General features: G+C 41.2%; 2 protein-coding genes and 1 pseudogene across 2 annotated transcripts in view; 2 read left to right on the forward strand and 1 right to left on the reverse strand.

Annotated features, from left to right (window-relative positions):
- Positions 1-2,148, reverse strand: part of KCNJ9 (potassium inwardly rectifying channel subfamily J member 9) — a 58,431-nt gene extending 56,283 nt beyond the window's left edge. Inside the window, exon 1 of the mRNA XM_055112721.2 lies at positions 477-2,148. The gene's annotated coding sequence lies outside the window, so the exon portion shown is untranslated. The remainder of the gene's footprint in view (positions 1-476) is intronic.
- On the forward strand, positions 750-7,564 carry PIGM (phosphatidylinositol glycan anchor biosynthesis class M). Its single transcript, XM_003811895.7, has one exon. It carries the CDS (start codon positions 840-842, stop codon positions 2,109-2,111), a length of 1,272 nt encoding a protein of 423 aa, XP_003811943.3. The 5' UTR covers positions 750-839; the 3' UTR covers positions 2,112-7,564.
- Positions 7,565-12,440: 4,876 nt separating this feature from the next.
- Positions 12,441-18,879, forward strand: part of LOC100978098 (Fc receptor-like protein 6) — a 49,540-nt pseudogene continuing 43,101 nt past the window's right edge.

An 18,879-nucleotide genomic window follows, 5' to 3' on the forward strand; every position in this document is an offset into this window, starting at 1 on the left:
GCGGATGGCAACTTTGACAGAAGAAATAGCAAACACAGAGATACTGAGGCATAAGGGGCTGACAAGTTAAGGAATTTTGTGACGCTTTCCTGTCTTCTTTCCCATCACCTTGACTTAGGGTTGCCGGATAAAATACAAGCTGCCCACTTAAATCTGAATCTCTGATTACCAACTAGTAAATTAAAAATATAAGTATGCCTCCAATATTGCATGGGACATACACACTCAGCCCCCTTCAACTCATCCTGTCCTGTCCGGGGGCCCACAAATCCCCGGTGAATACCGGCAAGCTAGTGGAGTAAAGCATGAGAAGGCTTATCTTCCTTTCTCTCCTACATTTTTCACTCTTGGATCTCCAGCCCAGGACTGAGGGATGTAGCGCGCAGCCCGCAGCTCGCTACGCGTCGGAGGGTTTTCCTCTGAGGACTGGAAATGGGGCGCGGGAAGAGTGCGGGGGGCGGCGGGCTGTCACTTACAAAGAAATCTCACTCCACTCCATAAAATCCTCAAGCCAGTGCCGGATTTCCCGGCAAGCGGACGTCTCCCCTCCCAGGGACCGGAAATCCCGCCTCCGCTGGAAGAAGAAGCGGAAGCGAGACCGTCCATCCAGAGGAAGGCAAGTTTTTGGCTCGGGCGGCTGAGAAGACCGCGCGGGGCTGCAGACAGGTAGCAGTACGGGGGCGGGGCTTCATGCCGGATGTGATAGTCGGCAGTCGTTTCGGTTGGCAGCCTGGCGGGTGGGAGATGCGGCGGCCACCTGCTGCAAGGAACCGAAGGGAAGGTTAGAGGTACGAAGGCAGTTTGGAGCTGGGGCTAAGCAGCTGTCGCACGGTCAGATCATGGGCTCCACCAAGCACTGGGGCGAATGGCTCCTGAACTTGAAGGTGGCTCCAGCCGGCGTCTTTGGTGTGGCCTTTCTAGCCAGAGTCGCCCTGGTTTTCTATGGCGTCTTCCAGGACCGGACCCTGCACGTGAGGTATACGGACATCGACTACCAGGTCTTCACCGACGCCGCGCGCTTCGTCACGGAGGGGCGCTCGCCTTACCTGAGAGCCACGTACCGTTACACCCCGCTGCTGGGTTGGCTCCTCACTCCCAACATCTACCTCAGCGAGCTCTTTGGAAAGTTTCTCTTCATCAGCTGCGACCTCCTCACCGCTTTCCTCTTATACCGCCTGCTGCTGCTGAAGGGGCTGGGGCGCCGCCAGGCTTGTGGCTACTGTGTCTTTTGGCTTCTTAACCCCCTGCCTATGGCAGTATCCAGCCGCGGTAATGCGGACTCGATTGTCGCCTCCCTGGTCCTGATGGTCCTCTACTTGATAAAGAAAAGACTCGTCGCGTGTGCAGCTGTATTCTATGGTTTCGCGGTGCATATGAAGATATATCCGGTGACTTACATCCTTCCCATAACCCTCCACCTGCTTCCAGATCGCGACAATGACAAAAGCCTCCGTCAATTCCGGTATACTTTCCAGGCTTGTTTGTACGAGCTCCTGAAGAGGCTGTGTAATCGGGCTGTGCTGCTGTTTGTAGCAGTTGCTGGACTCACGTTTTTTGCCCTGAGCTTTGGTTTTTACTATGAGTACGGCTGGGAATTTTTGGAACACACCTACTTTTATCACCTGACTAGGCGGGATATCCGTCACAACTTTTCTCCGTACTTCTACATGCTGTATTTGACTGCAGAGAGCAAGTGGAGTTTTTCCCTGGGAATTGCTGCATTCCTGCCACAGCTCATCTTGCTTTCAGCTGTGTCTTTCGCCTATTACAGAGACCTCGTTTTTTGTTGTTTTCTTCATACGTCCATTTTTGTGACTTTTAACAAAGTCTGCACCTCCCAGTACTTTCTTTGGTACCTCTGCTTACTGCCTGTTGTGATGCCACTAGTAAGAATGCCTTGGAAAAGAGCTGTAGTTCTCCTAATGTTATGGTTTATAGGGCAGGCCATGTGGCTGGCTCCTGCCTATGTTCTAGAGTTTCAAGGAAAGAACACCTTTCTGTTTATTTGGTTAGCTGGTTTGTTCTTTCTTCTTATCAATTGTTCCATCCTCATTCAAATTATTTCCCATTACAAAGAAGAACCCCTGACAGAGAGAATCAAATATGACTAGTGTATGTTCCACACCCTCTGCTACTGTGTTACATTCTGATTGTCTTGTATGGACCAGAAGAGAGCTTTGGGACATTTTTTCTGAACATTCTAAGCATTCTAGTGAAAGTTCCCATGTTCCAACAGAACTTAAAAGCAATGTTTGCCTTATATATAAAAGGGACACAATAATTGAGGTCCACCTTCTAGGAAATCCTAGGACTCGTTTATTTGGGACATGGTGGGAATAAAGGTCACATATTGGAAAATGGAAAGGCTGATGAAACTATCAGATACTAAAACATTCTTAAAATAGAGGAATATAGTTAGAGACATCAGGTTTAAGCCAGTATTTGTTCCTGTTTTACAATGCTTCTGTCTTAAGCTGTGTCTTAACTTTTAACCCCCATCTTTTCTTTCTAAAGCTTTCCTGACAGCTGTGAAAATCCAAAAAATATACTTAAACTGTGTATGGTGGCCCTTGCCTGTAATCTCGGCACTTTGGGAGGCTGAGGTGGGAGGGTCGCTTGAGTTCAGGAGTTCTAGACCCACCTGGGGCAAGATGGTGAGACCTAGTCTCAAAAAAAAAAAAAAAAAAAAAAAATTAGCCAGGCGTTGTGGTGCGCCCCTGTAGTCATAGCTGCATGGGAGGCTGAGGTGGGAGAATTGCTTGAGCCCAGAGCAAGACCCTGTCTCAAAAAAAAAAAAAAAAAAAAAGGAAACGACAACTTTTTAGATATAAAAGTATTAAATAATACTAAGATGCTTAGTATTATTTTAGAGAGTTTTAAACTTCTATATTAAATGTGGGGTCTTACAAGATAATCCAAAGACTTTGGGAGGCCAAGGCGGGCAGATCACGAGGTCAGGAGATTGAGACCATCCTGGCTAACACGGTGAAACCCCTCTCTACTAAAAATACAAAAAATTAGCCGGGCGTGGTGGGCGCCTGTAGTCCCAGCTACTCCTCGGGAGGCTGAGGCAGGAGAATGGTGTGAACCCCGGAGGTGGAGCCTGTAGTGAGCCGAGATGGCACCACTGCGCTCCAGCCTGGGCGACAGAGCAAGACTCCATATCAAAAAAAAAAAAAAGATAATCCAAAGAATTTAAATTGTAATCATGTTTCATGTATTTGTTTTATTACTTACTTTTATAGCACTTAGTCCCAGTGGTATTAGACTGCTGTTTGGTTTCATACAAAAAGGATTAAATTTAAATTCATTCATGTTTAGACTTGAGTTATTACATTTTTAAAACTATCATCTTGCCTTTAATGTTTGAGGTCCTACACAAACTATTAGTACATTTCAGTATCCTCTTACCCCTTTGTTTTTAAGTTTTTGATTGCTAAAGCAAGACTTTTTTCTTCTAGAATTTAAGTCAATCAAGTGTTATCTATGTTGTAAAAATGGATAATAGTAGATTTTAGGTGATAAAACAACTTGTTAGTAAGACATTTCCTAGCTTAAAAAAAAAATCAAAAATTCTATGACAGAAATGCAGACCTGTGAGGGAAACTCCTGAAAAGCATAAGAAGCATCCCAGAGAGCCATGGGTTTTCTAGACCAGAGAATTTAGAGGGAGATTGTGGAAATGAGGCTTAGGTGGGCAGATCGTTTCCCTTATCACTGTAATATTTCTGGGGGAAAAATGCTTTCTGAGTTGTTTAAACAAGCATCCTTACATTTTTTTTTTTTAATTAAACAGCCTGTCTAGGCTTGGGATTCCCTAATACTACAGTAGCAGTATATGAATATGATTTTGTGATTGTGTTTTTTAAAAGATAAATAATTTGATAAACTGTTCTTTTGCAGTCAGAAAACGCTCACAAAAAGACAAAAAAAGTTCCACAGTATTATATTTCATGTCAGTTCAGGCCTAAAATCCTTTGCAAATAAGATGTCTATAGGCTGGTCACAATTAACAATGTTATTATTGGCAGCACTTCTTGGATGGATACCTTTTGGGACCTTTCATTAGAAAGAGGGAAAGAATGGGGTGGTTTTGTATGGGCTCCTGTTTGGGGTAAAAATAGCAGAGTCAGTTGCTGAGGACAATGACCTTCCTTATAACATTTAGTTTCATACCCATATTAGGTCTTGTCTTGAGGACCCTTTATATGTGCTTGTTTACTAGTGGCCTTCCAGCCATAGCATTCTTACCTTTTTTTCCTATTCTAAGAATTAAAAAAAAAAATTATAGAGCCAGCAAGGGAGGAGGCAGGAAACAGAAATCGAATTTCATCATTCCAATATAATTGTCCCTTTTTTTGTATTTATGACTTGGTTTTATAATTATATTTACTTATTATTATTTTTAAACATTCTTTATTGTGGCTTACTCTTCATACTTAGAATTGAAATTGTTGGACATCACATGTATATTCACATTATAAATACATCATTCTTCCACTGTTAGACCTTTAGATTGCTTCCAGTTTTTAATATTCTAAATAAGACTTTCAACATTTTCTGTGTTTTAGCTCATTCTCTTAGGACATTCTTAGAAGTTAGAAACATTTCTGCTGGGATCGTTGGAGGGAACTTCAAACTTTGGAATCTTTCCTGCAAGAAATTCTTTACCAAAGAAAGGCAGGTGTTTCTTAAAGGGATGCAAAAGATATTTTGCACTTTGTATGTTCCAAAACATTTAGTAAGTTAACTAAAAAAATGAGTTAATTTGGTTTCTTGGGGGATTTTAATTTTTTAATTTGTTTTCTGGTTATGTAAAAAAATGTTTTTTTTTTTGCTTCTTATCACAATCCTTTTGTTTCCTTTTTAATCCTTTAGTAACACCTTCAAATTTTATAAGACTTTGGCTTATTTCCTATATAATTCTTTTTTTCTTATACCACCCCTTAAGATTGATATGTTCATTTACAGGTAAGCATTAATTATTAGATAAAGAGGGATGATTCTCAAGATTGTGTGTGTTCTGAACAGAGGGAACTACATGATATTTTCTTCTGTAATTGCCTTCGTAATGTCTTTAGAATGTGGTTCCTAAATATTCCTGGATAAATTCTCCTGATAGGCTCATTGGAAAGGCGAATACTCCCACCCACTGCTTTGTTCCTTCCTGGCAAAAGAATTCCTAAAACCACTGATTTTAGTTACTGACTTCTCACCATCTGGACTCTTACAAGATGTTTCAGAAGTTGTGTGGAACTTGTCTTTCAGTTGACTTGTGGCTGAATTTACTGTTACTTCTCTAATATCAGTTGTTTTCTGCATTACCACCCTCTCCCCTAACCATCTGTACTATGAATAGAAAAGGAAAAAGATGGAAAATTATACCTAGGATTGTCCCTAAATGCAACCTCTTGGTTCCCCCCACCCCTCATGTTTTATTATAAACTATTTTAAGAGCTGGGCATGGTGGTTCATGCCTATAATCCCAATGCTTTGGGAAGCTGAGGCAGGAGGATCACTTGAGGACAGGAGTTTGAGACCAGCCTGGACAACATAGTGAGACCCCCATCTGTACAAAAAAAAAAGTGCTACTTGGGAAGCTGAGGTGGGAGGACCACTTGAGCCCAGGAATTCGAGGAGGTTATAGTGAGCTATGATTGTGCCAGTGCACTCCAGCCTGGGTGACAGAGCAACACCTTGCCTCTAAAACAAAAAACTCCAACTATTTTATTTTTTTATTTTTCTGAGACAAGATGTTGCTTTGTCACCCAGGCTGGAGTGCAGTAGTATAAACATGGCTCACTGCAGCCGAACTCCCAGGCTCAAGTGATCCTTCCTTCTCAGCCTCCCAAGTAGCTGGGACCACAGGTATTTGCCACCATGCCTGGTTAATCTTTATTTTTTGTAGAGACGAGGTCTTGCTATGTTGCAAGAGGGAGATCACTTAAGTGATCTTCCCTCATTGGCTTCCCAAAGTGTTGGGATTCCAGGCGTGAGCCACTGCACCCAGCCTGACCTAACTATTTTAAACACTACTCATATTGCCATCATCTAAATTCAACAACAATTTGCCATATTTGCTTTATGTATATGTATAATTATATATTTATATAATTTTTTGAACCATGTGAAGTTGCAAACATCATTGAACTTCACCACTAAATATATCAGCATGCATCTCCTAAAAATAAGGTATTTTCTTGCAAAACCATAATTCTGTTATCTATTATGATTTAACATTCTGTCATTTTCAAATTTCTTCAGGTGTTTTTTGTTACATCTTAAAGAACAGACATTCTTGGATCTCAAAGATTCCGAGGAAGGAAAGAACATGGTGGATAATCCATAATTAAGAAGTTTGAATCTTTTCCTAGTCTTAAAAACAAAGTGAGAGCTAAAGAGGTTTACCTTCCACCGAAGTTGAACAAATTAATTCTTTTGTGTGTCATACTTTCTGTCTCTCTCCCTAAAAACATGGGGGTGGTAATCTCTTTTTTTTATCTGGTAGGTTTTCCAGATAAAAGATTATACATGTTTGGAATCTTAATATCCAACCCCCAACTCCAAGCCCTGCCCCAACAACAACAGCTAATTATTTTACATCTTGATGATGGTAAATTTTTCATGATTAACCAATTTTGGGCACCTATTCCGCCATATATGGTTTTATTTAATTTTCACAGCAACACTTCAAAGTTGATATTCATATTCTAAATTTATAGATGAACAAAGAGGCTCAAAGATTAAACAACTTGCTAATAAGTGATTTTTACCCATGCTTTTTCCATTATATTATGTTTTGGATTTTTCCAGAGTACCCAAACCCAGCAGATGCATACTGCTCCAAAATAAATGGAACTCAATACTGGCTCTGTCAAGTGTCTCTTGCCAATCAATTGTCCTTCTAATCTTTTGAGGGGCAGTTCTTTCAGTTGTACCAAGTCACTGTCATCCCCAAACTTTTCTCTTCAATGATTCCAGGCCTTTAACAACTCCCCTCCACCTCCAAACCCTCTCTCATCAAATTGTGTAATTTCTTTGTTTACTGCTGGCTTCATCATGCACTTTTCCTTCATAGCCTATTTTAAGAAGTTGATTTGCTGAACTGCTTTTTAGCCAAGCTATTTGTAAATCAAGCTACACAAAGTATGTGGCCATAATTTCCAAAAGGCAAATGATCATTGTTCAATTGCTGTTGCTCTGCAGTGTGCATTCATGCAGTTAAAAATTGTCCTGCATTGATAGTACGGCATCAGAGAATAGATCACTTAGGTTCAAATCCCAGGGCATGATCCTGAGCAAGATTATCATATCTAGATACATTAGTTTTTATCTGTGAAATGGGAATGATAGCACAATCTTCATAGAATTGTTGGTAAGGATTAAGTGAGTTGATATGCTCAAAGTGTGCATGCTGGCATAGAACAAGTCACTGTTTACAAGCCTTTAAAGAAGGAGCTGTTCTGGCACTGTAAACTTGAACCTTTTTTCCCCAAATCTAATGGATATAGGCAAGGAAATTATATTTATATAAAATAAATGTTTGACTACCTTTGATCATAAACTTTATTCTCATCTTGACCTGTTCCTTTGAAAAGATAATAAATACTGATATGTGAAAAATGTATGGACAGATTATTCAGATGTCTGGTTGAGGCTTTACAGTTTTGTATATTTCTGTCAGACATTAAGCTGACTCTAAGCAGTGGAGGTTTGGTTTATGCCCCTAAATTACACAGCACTTCTTTTCTCCATTGTATCGAGGGGTCATTCAGGGGTTGCTGTTCTGGAGATGGAAGCACATGTCTCCTGCCTGGGTCAGAAGCGTCACAATAGCACAAGCATTTATTCAGCACTGGCCTAGGAGAACCATTCATTTAGTCAAAACAAGCATTTATATTCATTATCCTGAACAAAAACCAGACTAAATGAGAACATTTCTAGCTGCTCAGGCACTCTGCTAATTGCTATGTCTGCTAGACAAAGTGAAATGACACTTACAGTGACTATTTAAAAATAATTTGGAGCATGAATATTTGAAGCTCAGTTCTTTTTACAAAGGAAATGTATAACCTTTGCTCTTCATTTTTTTTGGCAGTTATTTATAGATCCAGGCCCTGTGTCAAGTTCTGTAATAGATGAATAGACAGTTTATGCTCTTGGAGAGTTAACAGTAAAAACAGAAACAGAAACATACCCCACTGATAAAGTGTTATATAACACCCCATTAAGTTCCATAATGATGTGATTTGTGAAATGGAGGGGCAGTAGGGCAAGGTAGAGGATATTTTTATTTGTATGTTACAGATAAGAAAACTGAACTCAGAAACAAGTGACTTTCCAAGGCCAAATAGCTGGTTAATGGCAGGATTGGGGTGGGACCCCAGATCTTCTGATTCTAATCTTTTTTTTTTGCAAGTCCTTTTTAGTGCTATACAATGACAGGTGATTACAGTGGAAAACCTCACTTATTTAGCAAATGTCATTCACTTAGCAAACTACTTAGCAAAATGCCATGAGTATCTTCTGTGTGCCAGTCATTGTTCTAGGCATCGTAGATGCAGTGAGTGAGAGAGGGAGGCAAAGACCCTATCTTTATGGATCTTACATTTTCATGGGGAGGCAAAGAATAAGCAAGTACAGGATTGTGATGATGATATATCATAAAGAAAAATAAGACAAGCTAAGGAAGTAGAGAGTGATGGCAGTGCGGAGAGTGGAGTAGGTGCTTCTTTAGATGAACTGGTTAGGAAGATACTGTGATGAGAGGGCACTTGAACAAAGACCTGGGAAGTGAATGCATGACCTTCATGCAACCATGGTGCAGGGAGGTAAGGGGAAGAGCATTTCACTCAGCATCCCTCCCTGCTGAGTGAAAGCAGTGCGGAGGTCCTGAGTTAGGAATGAGCTTGGCAGGTTTAAAGAACAGTAAGGCAAGTATTACTAATTGGAGTGAGCAAGGAGCAACCAGAATCTAATTCACATTATCCAGCAGAACGACATGAATGCTAGTTGAAAAATACAGTTAACATTAGCATTTTTACTGGCTTATAATGCAATAACTTTGAGCCCAACCTATTTTTTTTCTCTGGCTTCTGAGCACATGTTAATATGTAAGGAAGATGAAACATATTTGTAAACAACTTATATTTTAGTAATGATACAAAATACTTTCACAAATTTTGTGATGTGGGAATTTTTTAAAATTCCATTTTCACAGATGAGACCCCTAAAGCTCAGAGTATATGCACTTTGCCCAAGGTCAGAGTTAGTATGTGAGGCAGGACTAGACCCTAGATCTTCTGGAGCTAAATGTACTACTCATTTCTCTGTACTACCCTTATCATTTAGCTATGGTGAACAGAAGATGAACCACTGGATTCTAGAAAGCAGGGAGTTCAGAAAAAACGTTGTCCAACCAATGATTCATTCATCTAGTAAATACTTAGGAGCCTACTTTGTGCCAAACACTCAGCTAGCCTGGGGGTATAAGGATGGTTAAGACTAGAGTCCTGCCTTTAAGGAACTCACCAGTGCCATAGGAGACTGGTGGAAAGAGGATTATAACTCAGTTATAAATCAGTGGCTAGAGTAAAATACACCTAAAGTAGTTCACTAATGCATTAATTGGACAAAACTAGTGCAGAACCTGATATATACTAGGTACTGAGATGTTTGTTATCTTACCTGTTTTTCTTTAACATTGGTAAGTACTGGGGGCTTTCTTTGAAACTTTCCTGCTTAAAATCAGTCAGTGATTGACAGGCTCCTTTGCACAGTGTGAATGGCAGGGGCTGTGAAAAAGAAGAGAAAACAGTTTCTCAGTGCCTGTCATTTCTAAATGCCATCAGTATCCACCTAATTTTCTAAGCTAGAATCTTATAATCACCTCCTATTCCTTCTTCTCCTTCACTTGTTACCCGCCCCACATCTAATCAGTCACTAAATTCTGTCAGTCCTACCTTTTAATGACCCTGGAGCCTGCTGGCATCTTGCCATTGTCATTTCCAGGACTACATTTCAGGCCCTCATTATCTCCCATCTGGAATCGATAGGTCCTGACTGGTCTTGTTGCTTTTCATCTCTCTCGCCTTTCATTCCACCTCTCATTTATCCTCCCCAGTGCTGCGAGAGTGTGCTTTCCAAAGCAGATCTGATCCTGCCACCATTCTGAAAAAAAGCATCCTGGGGGACTATGTGACCTGCAGAAAGACGTCCAAATTCCTTAGCATCCTCCATCTTGCACCAATTTCCCCTACTTAGCCTCACTCTAGCCTACTGGATAATGCAGTTTCCTGAAGTTACCACACTATTAAGCCTTTGCCCATGCTGGGTTTGTGTGTGTGTGTGTGTGTGTGTGTGTGTGTGTGTGTGTGTGTCTGTGTGTGTTTTGAGACAGAGTCTCACTCTGTCGCCCAGGATGAAGTGCAGTGGCATACACTCAGCTCACTACAACCTCTGCCTCCCAGGCTCAAGTTGATTCTCATGCCTCAGCCTCCTAAGTAGCTGAGATTACAGGCATGCGGCACCATGCCCAGCTAATTTTTTTGTATTTTTAGTAGAGATGGGGGTTTCGCGATGTTGGCCAGGCTGGTCTTGAACTCCTGACCTCAAGTGATCTGCCTGCCTTGGCATCCCAAAATGCTGGGATTACAGGCATGAGCCACTGCGCCCAGCCTGCCTATGCTGTTTTTTCTGCCTAGTGTGCATACTTCTCTCCTAGCCTTCAGATGACCTGTCACTCGTTTTTCAGGACCCAACTCATAGGACACTTCCTCTTTCAAGAGGAATGCCAGATGAGCTTTTGGAGAGAGAAGGTTAGCCATTAAGGGGGAAAAAAAAGAAAGGGCCAGAGTTGTAACATTTGGTAAATAATCTCTATTAATGGACTTGATATGTTATGGTTATTTGTGCATTTGTCTCTTTCTCTCAGATTTACTGTTTTGTGTTTATATCCTTAGTATACAGCATAAGTGCTCAATAAATGTTTGTTAAATAAGTGAAGTAGGTATGGGGAGGGAACAACTGTTTACTGAGCACCTATTGTAAGCCTATATGCTTTTCACACATCATCTCATTTAAACCTCAAAACAATTTTTTTGATTTAAGTATTATTTGCTAATAAGAAACAGTCACAGAGGACATAAATACTTACCTCTCTCCCCACCCACAAAGGTTATGGGTTTGTGAGGAATGGAACTAAAGTTGGAACCTAGGTCTGTCTGACTCCAAAACTTTCCTCTCTTGTGTGATTCTCAGACAGGGACAATTTTGTCCCCCCTTTCTGGGGACATTTGGCAATGTCTGGAGATATTCTTGGTTATTATAATGGGGATGTTACTGGCGTCTAGTGGGTACAGGTCAGGTGTGCTGCTAGGCATCTTCCAATGCACAGAAAAGCCCCACAACAAAGAATTATCTGGCCCTGAATGCCAGTAGTGCCAAGGTTCAGTGTCTTCATCTGTTTGAGCTGCTGTAATAAAATAGCATAGACTGGATAGTTTATAAATAACAGAAATTCATTTCTCACAGTTCTGGAGGCCAGGAAGTCCAAGATCAAGGTGCCAGCAGATTTGATGTCTGGTGAGGGATACTTCCTCGTTCATAGATAGCCATCTTCTGTTTTTGTCTTCACATGATGGAAGGGGTAAGAAAACTCACCAGTCTCTTTTGTAAGGGCACTAATCCCCTTCAGGAAGACTCTACCCTCATGACCTAGTCACTTCCCAAAGTCTCCACCTTCTAATACCACTACCTTGGGGGTTAGTTTTATTTCCTTTCCTTCCCTTTCCCTTTCCTTTTCTCTTTAAAGCAGTTGTTAACATTTAATGAACGTCCTTTTATGTGACTTCAAGCCACCAGGAGAAAGCTCCCCCCACTGAATCTTCTCCTGAGCTCTTCTGCTGAAGAATTTGGCCTTCACGATGACAGGCTGGTTTGGGAACTTTTCCCTTCCCAGAACTCTGTAGTAGCCCGATGGCACCACATCAGTGATGGGAGCTGTTCCAGGCTTGTTTTTAGCAGCATTCACCTGTGTCTGCTTCCTGACCAAAGCCCACAATTTCTCAAGGTTGACAGCTGGGTAGAAGCTCAGGTTCCTCTTTAGGTGGTAATGCCTCATACCAACTTTCCTAAAGTAACCTGGGTGACATTTGCTGAAGTCGATCCTGTGGTGATGCATGCCGCCAGCATTGCCACGGCCACCTGGGTGCTTTCAGTGCTTGCTGATGCGGCAGAGGCTGTGGCTCACCTGGCTCCAAAATTTCTGGGTCCTGTGGTGACTACATTTCCTCAGTCTGGATGGCTGTGTGGAAAAAGAAGCTTAGTGGTAAGGCCTAAGGAAGAAGGAGCAGGGGCGATGCTTGCCAGCCTGAGATGGGCCTGTAGGCCTGTGGGCCAAGGACCTGCCATCTGGAGCATTTGGCAAAGTTGAGGGGCCCATGTGTCTTCGAGACCCGAATCTCAGGCTGAACAGGGCCCCGCCCTGGACCCACCTGAGCTGCACTGCCCTGCTGACGGTCAGGTGCGGCCTGGAGGTCCCGATCAAGGTTGAGGGTGGGTGGCTGAGGGCAATGGGAGTAGAGCTTAGGGTCCCTGCTAACAAGGAAGTGGAGGCAAGAAAAGGATCCTAGTTTTCAACATTTGAAATTTTGGAGGACACAGACATTCAGTCTATTACATTGAGAAATCCTGCTCTATTCCATGTTGACTCTAATGAAAAGCAATTCATCAGACAAAATAAATGCATCCATGACTCCATGGGGAGTCAGATTGGGCTTAAGAGAAGTCCTAGGGGCTTGGGGCCATTCATGAGCCACTGGCATTGGTAGGATAGAAAGACTATTCTGTCTAGTCCCTGACCTGCCTTTGATCGTATGGTTCTTTCTCTACTGCATCCACCTGGTCCTTCTGTCTCTTCTCCACCTTTCCTTTTCTTCAGTAGACTCTAATTTAGCTTGGGGAAGGCAACCCAGAAAGCTCCAACATTTTCTAACCTCTTTTCTAATTAGAAGATAGAGTTAGCATATAAGAAGCTGCAAGTTTCAACTTGACAATATCTCTAGAACTGAGAACAAGGCCAAAAATGTCACCCTCTGAAATTGACAGTAAAATAGATGAGATTATTCACTGTGATAATCTTCCCAGAAAATAACCCACCTAAGAAATTCTTGGTAAGTGTGCTGCTAAGCCTTGGCTGTTTCCTAATCTCAGCCAGGGTCCAAGAATGCCTCCCTGTAAAGAAAAGCATTTAAAACGTAACTTGTGCATTAAACTAGTAATCTAGGAAATTATAAAGTGTTTGCCCTGGGGAAGTGTTCTAATGGGGGACACTTTTAATGGGTCTTAAGTGTAACTGCCTATAATTGTTGGGGATGCTTTGTGTTTTTGTTTTTCTATCTCTCAACATAACAAATATTAGGAGAGAGGAGCCAGGTTTATTTTACTGGTGTCTGGCAGCAAAGGCATGGATGAGTCACTGCTAGTGAAGGGTAGGAATTAGTGGTGTGTGTGTATGGGGGTGGCGGATGGTCACAGAAGTCTTTTCCTTGGTAAAGTGGTTTTAATCAGAAGCCCATAAACCTTGGTTGTGTGCAAAATGTGTGTGTATTTGTGTGCATTTTTTCTGTAAAATGTGTCTGTAGCATTCAAAGGGTTCTCTGACCTCCAAAAAGTAAAACCCCTGCCTTGGTGATTAGAACATAGCTACTAGGGACAATGAAATAGAAGATAACCCAGGAAAGGCAAGGGAAGTGAGTGCCTCTTAGGAGAGAAAGGGTTCATTTTGAGCTCACATTTATTGATTGTGCATGCAGAAGCCCTCTTTACATACATAAATAAGGTTCCTAATTTTATAACAAATATTGGGAGCCCAGCATGCAGTGGAAGGATGAACTGTGAGAAAACATCAAGGCAGAACAAATCCAGCCTGGTGGATGCTGGAGAAAAGTACAAAGGGTGATGAGAGGACTTGGAAAGAATGCAGTGTGGGGAGAGAAAGGGGGAGAGAGAGAGAGAGAGAATATGTGTGTGTGCACGCGCATGCATGTGCACACGCATGCATGTGCACGCATGAATATGAGGTGGGGAAGATGAATATTAAGTTGTTCTACATATGTCAATATCCATGCTGAGTTTAGATTCCACAGATGCCCTGGGGTAGCCAATACTAAGAGAATGGTTCTGTAAAGCTGAGTTCTAGGAAGCTAACCAGACAATTAAGAAGAGATTCTTCTAACGTTCTTTTCAATTTTAAGTTACAGAAACCAACTTTAGCTAAAGGACTTAAAGGATACTGGACAATCCATAAATCCCTTGGAAAGAACTGAACAAGGAAGTCTGGGGAGGCAAGAGATTGGACAGTTTGGGGACTTCCACAGCAGGTGACCAACTCCAGTGACCTCGTTTCCAGATCTCTATATTTGGGTTTTAAATTAACAAGAGAGGAGTGAGCTGTTGGGACTTGTCCCAGAGAAGGGGAAATCATGAGCCAAGGAATCACCTTGGTTGTTGACCAAAGTCATTATCATATTGGTTTAGAGCAGGTGTCCTATCTTCAAAAGTGTGCGAGACTAGTACTCAAGTCTTCTGATTGCCACTTACACGCAGCATGCTCTCAAGGCACATTCACAATTTCTTAATATTTTAAAAACTAATTAATAGGGTTTGGGTAGGAATAGAGTGGGGGGCTTTCAGGCAAAGGGAACAAAAAGTGCAGTGGCCTTCAGGTAGGATGAACTTGGCATCCCAGAAATAGAAAAGGCTCTTGTGGCTAGAGAATTATCTGCAAGGAGTAAAGAGTAGCAGAAGGGCATTCAGAGGCTTGATTGCATCATGGTGAGAAGTTCAGAGGTTTTTTTTTTGTTTGCTTGTTTATTTTCCTATGTGCAGTCGAAAGCCACTGAAGAGATTTAAGCAGATATGAATTACATTTTTTGAAAAACACTCCAGCTGCTCAATGGAGAATGGATTCTGTGAAGGCTTGAATAAGAGTGACAGTACTAGAGATGGTAAGAAGTGGGTTGATTCAGCATGCATTTTTGTATCTTGGAGAGAGAACTGGCAGAACTTGTTGACAGATTTGGTGTCAGGGAAAAGAAAAGGGAAATCCAAAGTGGGTGCTAGGCTTTTGGCTTGGGCAACTAGATGGATGGTAATGTTCTTCACTGAATTATGAAGACTGATGGAAGGAGTAGTTTTAGGGAGGAAGACAGTTTGGAATCGATCGTGTCAAGTGTGAGATGTCAGCAGTCTTAGTGAGGAAGTCAGAGGGACAGTCAGATATACATTTGGGAATCACCAGATTATAAATGTTGCTTAAAGACAAGGGCCTGGGTGAGATTGCTTGGGGGGCCTAAGACCGAGCTCTGGGCACTGTAATATTAGATAATCTAGCTGGGCAGCAATGGGCAAAGGAAACTGGGGAGAAGTCAGTTAAGTCAGAGAAATGCTGTATTATTTTTAAAGTGTGGGATTTTTTTAAAAATTTTTTTTGAGACAGAGTCTCACTCTGTTGCCCAGGCTGGAGTGGAGTGCAGTGATACCATTATGGCTAACTTCAGCCTTGACCTCCTGGGCTCAAGCGATCCTCCTGCCTCATCCTCCCAAGTGGTTAAGACCACAGGTGCATGCTGCCATGCCTGTCTAATTTTTGCTTTTTGATTTTTTGTAGAGAGGAGGTCTCACTTTGTTGCCCAGGCTGGTTTCAAACTCCTAGGCTCAAGCTATCCTCCTGCTTCAGCCTCCCAAAGTGTTAGGATTACAGGTGTGAGCCACTGCACCCGGCCAAAGTTTGGGCTCTTAATTTATAGTTCTTTATAGATGTTTGTAATTTCTCTATATGATAGTTTATTTTGGACACTTGTGTTGTTTATGAATCTATTCTCATATTAGTCTAGTAAATGTTACACACTTTACAGCTGTAGATTTTTCCTTGCTTAAATTGTTGGCAAAATCTCTCTAATTTTGTCTTTCTGTGTGTTTGAGGGGCTGGGAGCCATCCCCTGTTAACTGGGCATGGAAGGACGGCCAAGTCTGCCATTAAGTCTCTTTCTGAGCCTGTATATATATGTATAAGGTCCATTAACTATATTAAGTGGTCATAGATAAACCAGATACTTATAGGCAACTCTAATAAACTACATGCAGCTTTGTAGATTATTTGCAATAAAATTTTAATTTTAACAATCCTTTAATTGTTAAATTAAAGCCTGCCTAAGCTCTCTTGTAGTATTTTGCATATGTCTGGGGTGGATCTCTTTATTGGCTTTTGGCATATGCGTTTGGTTTAAAGCAGTCCAAGCAAAACATAAGTAGAAAGGTAGGCTTACTGATTATATATGGTATATATATTTACACACACACACACACAGAGTAAACAGCCATAAGAACTATGTCCAGCTCTTTCTAATATAGCTAAGTAACTGTAACAGTCAGTTAGTCCACCTGAGGACCCCAGCTTTATTTTTTAAGTAAAAATAAAAATCTTACTTGTTATCAAAACAATATGTTCCTTATAGTAAAACAGAAGCAAAATTTTTAAATAGGAAATTTGGAACACAATAATCATAACTCCACCATCCAGGGATAACCACTGTTAATATCTAAGGTTGTATTCTTCCAGATCATTGTATATATACTGTAGAGTTTGGAGTCATACTATTCATTTTAATTTAAAATAAACTTTAAAAAAACTTAGCAATGTATTATGACTTTCTTTCTTTCTTTTCTTTTTCTTTTTCTTTTTTTCTTTTTTCTTTTTTTTCTGGAGACAGGATCTTATTCTGTCACCCAGGCTGGAGTGTAGTGGCACAACCATAGCTCACTGCAGCCTCAACCTCCTGGGCTCAGGTGTTCCTCCCACCTCAGGGTGTCAGGCAGCTGGGATTACAGGTGTGCACCACCATACCCAGCTAAGTTTTGTTTTTGTTTTTGTTTTTTTGTTTTTTGTTTTTTTTGAGAGATGGCATTTCACCATGTTGCCAAGGGGGGTCTCACACTCCTGGGCTCAAGTAATCTGCCTGTCTCAGCCTCCCAAAGTGCTGGGATTACAGGAGTGAGCCACTGCACCCAGTCCCTATCTTTCCTTCCTTGCTCCCTCCCTCCCTTCCTCCCTCCCTCCCTCTCTCTCTCTCTCTCGTTCTTTCTTTCAACAGAGTCTCACTCTGTCACTTAGGCTGGAGTGCAGTGGCCCGATTTCTGCTCACTGGAATCTCCACCTCCCGGGTTCAAGTGATTCTCCTGCCTCAGCCCCCTGAGTAGCTGAGATCACAGGCATACACCACCATGCCCAGCTAATTTTTGTATTTTTAGTGGAGATGGGGTTTCACCATGTTGGCCAGGCTGGTCTCAAACTCCTGGCCTCAAGTGATCCACCTGCCTTGGCATCCAAAGTGCTGGGATTATAGGCGTGAGCCAACGTGCCCAGCTGGGCCCCTATCTTTTAATAATAATAAATATTCTTCAAGACTTTCTGCAGACTTTAAATGACCGCCAAGAATTTCACAGTATGAATGTATGAATTTAGCTATTTATCAGTGTTCGCACTGTTTCTGTTTTTTTTGTTTTTGTTTTTGTGTTCTGCTAGTGTATCAATAATGCCATCCCGGTTGGGTGTGGTGGCTCACGCTTGTAATCCCAGCACTTTGGGAGGCTGAGACAAGAGGATTGCTTGAGGTCAGAAGTTTGAGACCAGCCTGGGAAACATACGGATACCTTGTCTCTATTAAAAAACAAAAATTAGCCAGGCATGCTGGTGTGTACCTGTAGTCGCAGCTACTTGGGAGACTGAGCCTGGGAGATAAGGCTGCAGTGAGCTATGATTGTACCACTGCACTCCAGCCTGGGTGACAGAGTGAGACAATGCTTCAAAAAAAAAAAAAAAAATGATATCCTTGCAATTAAATCCTTGTATACAGTATATTCCTATTTCCTTAGTCTAAACTTTGAGAAGTAGACTTGCTGAGTCAAAGAGTTCTGACACATATTACCAAATTTTTCTACAGGCTGAATTAATGTCTACTTCTACCAAAAATAAATGCCTTTGTTAACACTGGGTCTCAAAAACAATTTCAAAAATGTTTGTCAAATCGGCAGGGAAAATGGTATCTCATCAGTGGTTTAATTTGTATTTATTTGATTACTTGTGAGGTTGAATGTTTTTGTCTTACACTTGTTAGCTATTGGCATTTCTAATTTAATGACTTGCTTTTCTATATCCTGTACTCAATATTCTCTGAAGATGCTTGTTATTGATTTGTAGGACCAGTATCTCTATAAATGGATATTGAGTCTATGTGTTTTAAATATTTTTTCTAGTCTGCCATTGGCCTTTTATTTTTTGTTCTGAAATGGTTAAAAATTATATGTAATTTAGGCCAGTTTTTCTTTTTATGATTTCTCTGTTGCTATTTTTAAAATGTTGTTATTGTAGACATTATTTTTTGATACATATTTGTATGTATTTATAGGGTACAAGTGCTATTTTGATACATGCATGGAATGTGTAGTGATCAAGTCAGGGCATTTAGGATATTCACCATCTCAAACATTTATCATTTCTTTGTGTTGGGAACATTTCAAGTCTTCTCTCCCAGCTATTTTGAAATATACAAGGTATTGTTGTTAACTATAGTCACCCCACTCTGCTATCAAACTTTACAGCTTTTTCCTTTCATCTAAGTGTTTGTTTGTACTCATTAATCAACCTCTTTTCATCCCCCCCATCCACACACACACCCTTCCCACCCTCTGGTATCTATCATTCTACTCTCTAACTCCCTGCGATCAAATTTTTTAGCTCTCACATATGAGTGATTTGTCTTTCTGTGCTTGGTTTATTTCACTCAACATAATGACCTCTAGTTCCATCCATGTTGCTGC

The sequence above is a fragment of the Pan paniscus genome, chromosome 1, assembly GCF_029289425.2.
Source record: "Pan paniscus chromosome 1, NHGRI_mPanPan1-v2.0_pri, whole genome shotgun sequence".
In the NCBI taxonomy this organism is placed as follows: domain Eukaryota; kingdom Metazoa; phylum Chordata; class Mammalia; order Primates; family Hominidae; genus Pan; species Pan paniscus.

Coding starts and splice junctions, on each gene's coding strand:
- PIGM (XM_003811895.7), top strand. CDS start 840: ATGGGCTCCACCAAGCACTGGGGCGAATGGCTCCTGAACTTGAAGGTG.